This window comes from Callorhinus ursinus, unplaced genomic scaffold (assembly GCF_003265705.2).
Source record: "Callorhinus ursinus isolate GAN/ISIS: 27379988/994484 unplaced genomic scaffold, GSC_fseal_2.0 scaffold17, whole genome shotgun sequence".
Taxonomy (NCBI): domain Eukaryota; kingdom Metazoa; phylum Chordata; class Mammalia; order Carnivora; family Otariidae; genus Callorhinus; species Callorhinus ursinus.
Genome location: NW_027397079.1, coordinates 20,313,302 through 20,316,547, shown reverse-complemented (window position 1 = coordinate 20,316,547; position 3,246 = coordinate 20,313,302). Strand labels below are relative to the sequence as shown.

The window sequence follows — 3,246 nt, the reverse complement described above, 5'->3', positions numbered from 1 at the left end:
TCTTTTTATAAGGCTATGAAGCCCTATGACTTAGTTTCCCCATTTGTTAAAAACAGAATGCAATAAAATAGTTTGAATATTTATAATGTTATATAGTAACATTAATTAGGTACCATTAAGATTCTAAACTATCTGTGATGGGCTTACATAATTCTGAAAAAAATAGAGTGTCTTTAAGCAAGTTACTTAATGTAATTGTCTTTTTTTTTTTTTTTTTTTTGGTTTTCCCAAAGAGTTTATTTGAGCAGACTTGGAGACAGTGAGGGTCTGCATCTAAAAGAAGGTGTTGGGCCTCTTGGTGGTGAAGCGTGGCTTGTGCTGGCGACGCAGGACCCGGTGGGGCAGCGGGAACTTGATCTTGGAGTCGTGGAACTGCTTGACAGCTGGTCGGCGGCACTTGCTGGCTGCAATCTCCTCCACCTTCATGATCTGGATCGAGTGGGCCCGGGCACGGTGTCGGGCGCCCATGTCTCTGTAGCACTGTGTGACGGCGCCCGCAGTGGTCAGGTCCCGGTACTCCCGGTACATGTTGTGGGTGCCGCTACGTGAGTCATAGCGCAGCCAGATGCCAAAGTTCTTCACCCGCAAGGGGGACTTCTCAAACACCTGTCCACAGTAGACAATTTCCCCCGAAGATTTCTTCATCTTTTTCAGCTGAGACACAAAGTACCAGAAGCGGGATTTGGCGACGACGTGATTAGGTGCAAAGATTCGCATGCGATACAGGGGCGGAGTGCGACATTTGGGGGTGGGCAGGCAGCGCCCCACCACCTTGTACTCTCGCAGTGTTCCCGAAGCCTTCATGGCGCACTCCCCGCTCTCGCCGCCACACGAGAAAAGTTAATGTAATTGTCTTTTAATTAGTTAATATTTGGGAAATATTTAAAGGTGAAGTGGATGTTGGGATATAAATTTATTCAGATTTGCAGCAAAACAGACTTTAGCAATATTCTGTTTTTCTGGATGAAAGTGTATTACATAGTAATGAAAGCTCCAGCAATAGGAAGATTCTAGAATGCTCATCATAGGCAGTTTTCATGTAATCTTAAAGTACCAGACATAAATATAGCACAGCTTTACCACAGAGTGATCTGATTCAGTAGAGTAATAATACTAGACTGTTTTGGGTGATAATGAAATTGGAAATAATTTGTTATATGTTTACTTTTATGGAACTAATTGTGGGAATTCAGACATAAAGCTGTAAAATCAAGTAAGTTGATTATTAGAAACCAAATTTATGTGTCAGTTCCATATCTTAGGAGATTGTATGCTTCAAAGTTAAAGTATTTGACTTATCAGAAAAGTTTTTATGTGAGAGATTATAGTATTAAAGCCATTTTATTGGGTTTAAATGTGGGAGAAGAGTCTCATAGAAAATTTTCCTTTTTGTCTCTTAATTTGTACCAACTCCTTGTAGAGGGCATACCTATTACATGGTAATCATTGTTATTAATTATGACAAGACAAAGCAATATTAAGATAATTACTTGAGACAAAGTAATCAAATTCTGGATCATTAAGGCCAGTGATTTATGCTCAGTTGAGTATGTTAATTAAATTTTAGTTCTTCTGAAACCAGTAATCCATATCCATAAATATTTATTGATTTAGAGTATTTCATTAATGAAAGCATCCCAAAACTGGATTCTTTGCAGATGGGTTTTGGTGTTTTTGGATATCCCATGGAATTAAATAAATTGTTAATCTTGAAGAGATTATAAAATATATATATTTTATAAAACAAATATTCTATAAGAACCTAAAATAGAAAGCAGTGATCACCTGGAACCTGTTTGAATTTGCATTGTCATTAAACCAAATTTCTTTCTTCCTACCTGCTTTCCTGCCTCCCTTTTGATGTGCTACTGCTCCCATAGATCAAATATGGCAAACATAGCATCTGACAAAGTCTCCTAGGCTTTCCTTGTGAACTAGCTGTAGAAAAGCAGATAATACATTTGCATAGTTTTCAGCCCCTTTGGACAGCTGTATTCAGGATGTGTTGATGAATCAATATTAGCCTTAAGTAGATGTGGAGTAATATGACAAAGGGTTAAGTCATTGCTCAAGTTCCATTCAATGTATATATTTTTGCCAGTGCTTTGACTATGAAGGTACTCTGTAAATATATGTTGAATCAACAAATGGATGATTTATATAAAATATAGAAGGTATGCTTTTTAGATGATGAGAATCAAAGAAGTAGATAACAGAATTCAGAATTATACTTTGAGGTTAGAATAAAAGGCTGAGATCAACTAGGTGAAACTTTATAGGGATAGAAGCCTAGTTGTAAATATAGTTGCTTTTTTAAAATATAAATATCATGTAGTAGCTTGGCAGCAGTTCCTATGAAAAAGACTTTAAAAGGATGGAGGTTGTATGGGACTCAGCTGCTACAATTAACTTATTGAGACTTTTAATCATGACTTTTAATAACGAGAAACTAGCCTGGTGCCTAGGACATGAAGGACACTTATGAGAGTTTGGCTGAATGGTGCAAACTGTATTTTTCATGGATAATCACAATAATATCTTTCATCCCACATACTCTTCTGTATTGTGACAAGAGATGGAGTCTGTCTCTGCCTCCTTCAGTATGGACGGATACGGTGACTGCTTTAAGCAATAAAATAAGTATAAGCAAAATGACATTGTGTCATTTTGGGGCATAGCCCTTAAATGTCTTCACAGTTTCTGCTTTCTGCTTATTATAAGTTAGCTGCCACATTACAAGTGAGACAGACAACCTTGGGACCATCAAGTGGTACATAGTCCATGCCAAATGATAACTCTTTGGGAGACTGAGAAAGCAGGTGGGGAGAGAGGAGACAAGGATCAATGAAGTGAGTAACGAGGCCACATGAGATGCACATCTTACTTGAACTTTCATAGACTATATAGTGAGCTGCTGACTTGCAACCACTTCAGAGACCTTAACCAAGAACTGCAGATAAGGCCAATTAGACCACACACACTGTAAAATAAAAATAATACATTGTTGTTTTAAATCACTAATGTTTGGTGGTGTTTTTTTAAAATTTTTTATTGTTATGGTAATCACCATATATTACATCATTAGTTTTGGATGTAGTGTTCCATGATTCATTGTTTGTGCATAACACCCAGTGCTCCATGCAGAACGTGCCCTCTTTAATGGTGTTGTTTTTAATGTAGAAATCACTAACTGGAACTCTGAATGATTGACAGAATGTGTAATTAGATTCTAGATGGACATTTGTG

At 37.4% G+C, this 3,246-nt stretch overlaps 1 protein-coding gene across 1 annotated transcript; it reads right to left on the bottom strand.

Moving 5' to 3' along the window:
• Window positions 1-239: 239 nt before the first annotated feature.
• LOC112834644 (large ribosomal subunit protein eL20) lies at window positions 240-833 on the bottom strand. Its single transcript, XM_025886097.2, has one exon. It carries the CDS (start codon window positions 802-804, stop codon window positions 274-276), a length of 531 nt encoding a protein of 176 aa, XP_025741882.1. The 5' UTR covers window positions 805-833; the 3' UTR covers window positions 240-273.
• Between the last annotated feature and the right edge of the window lie 2,413 nt (window positions 834-3,246).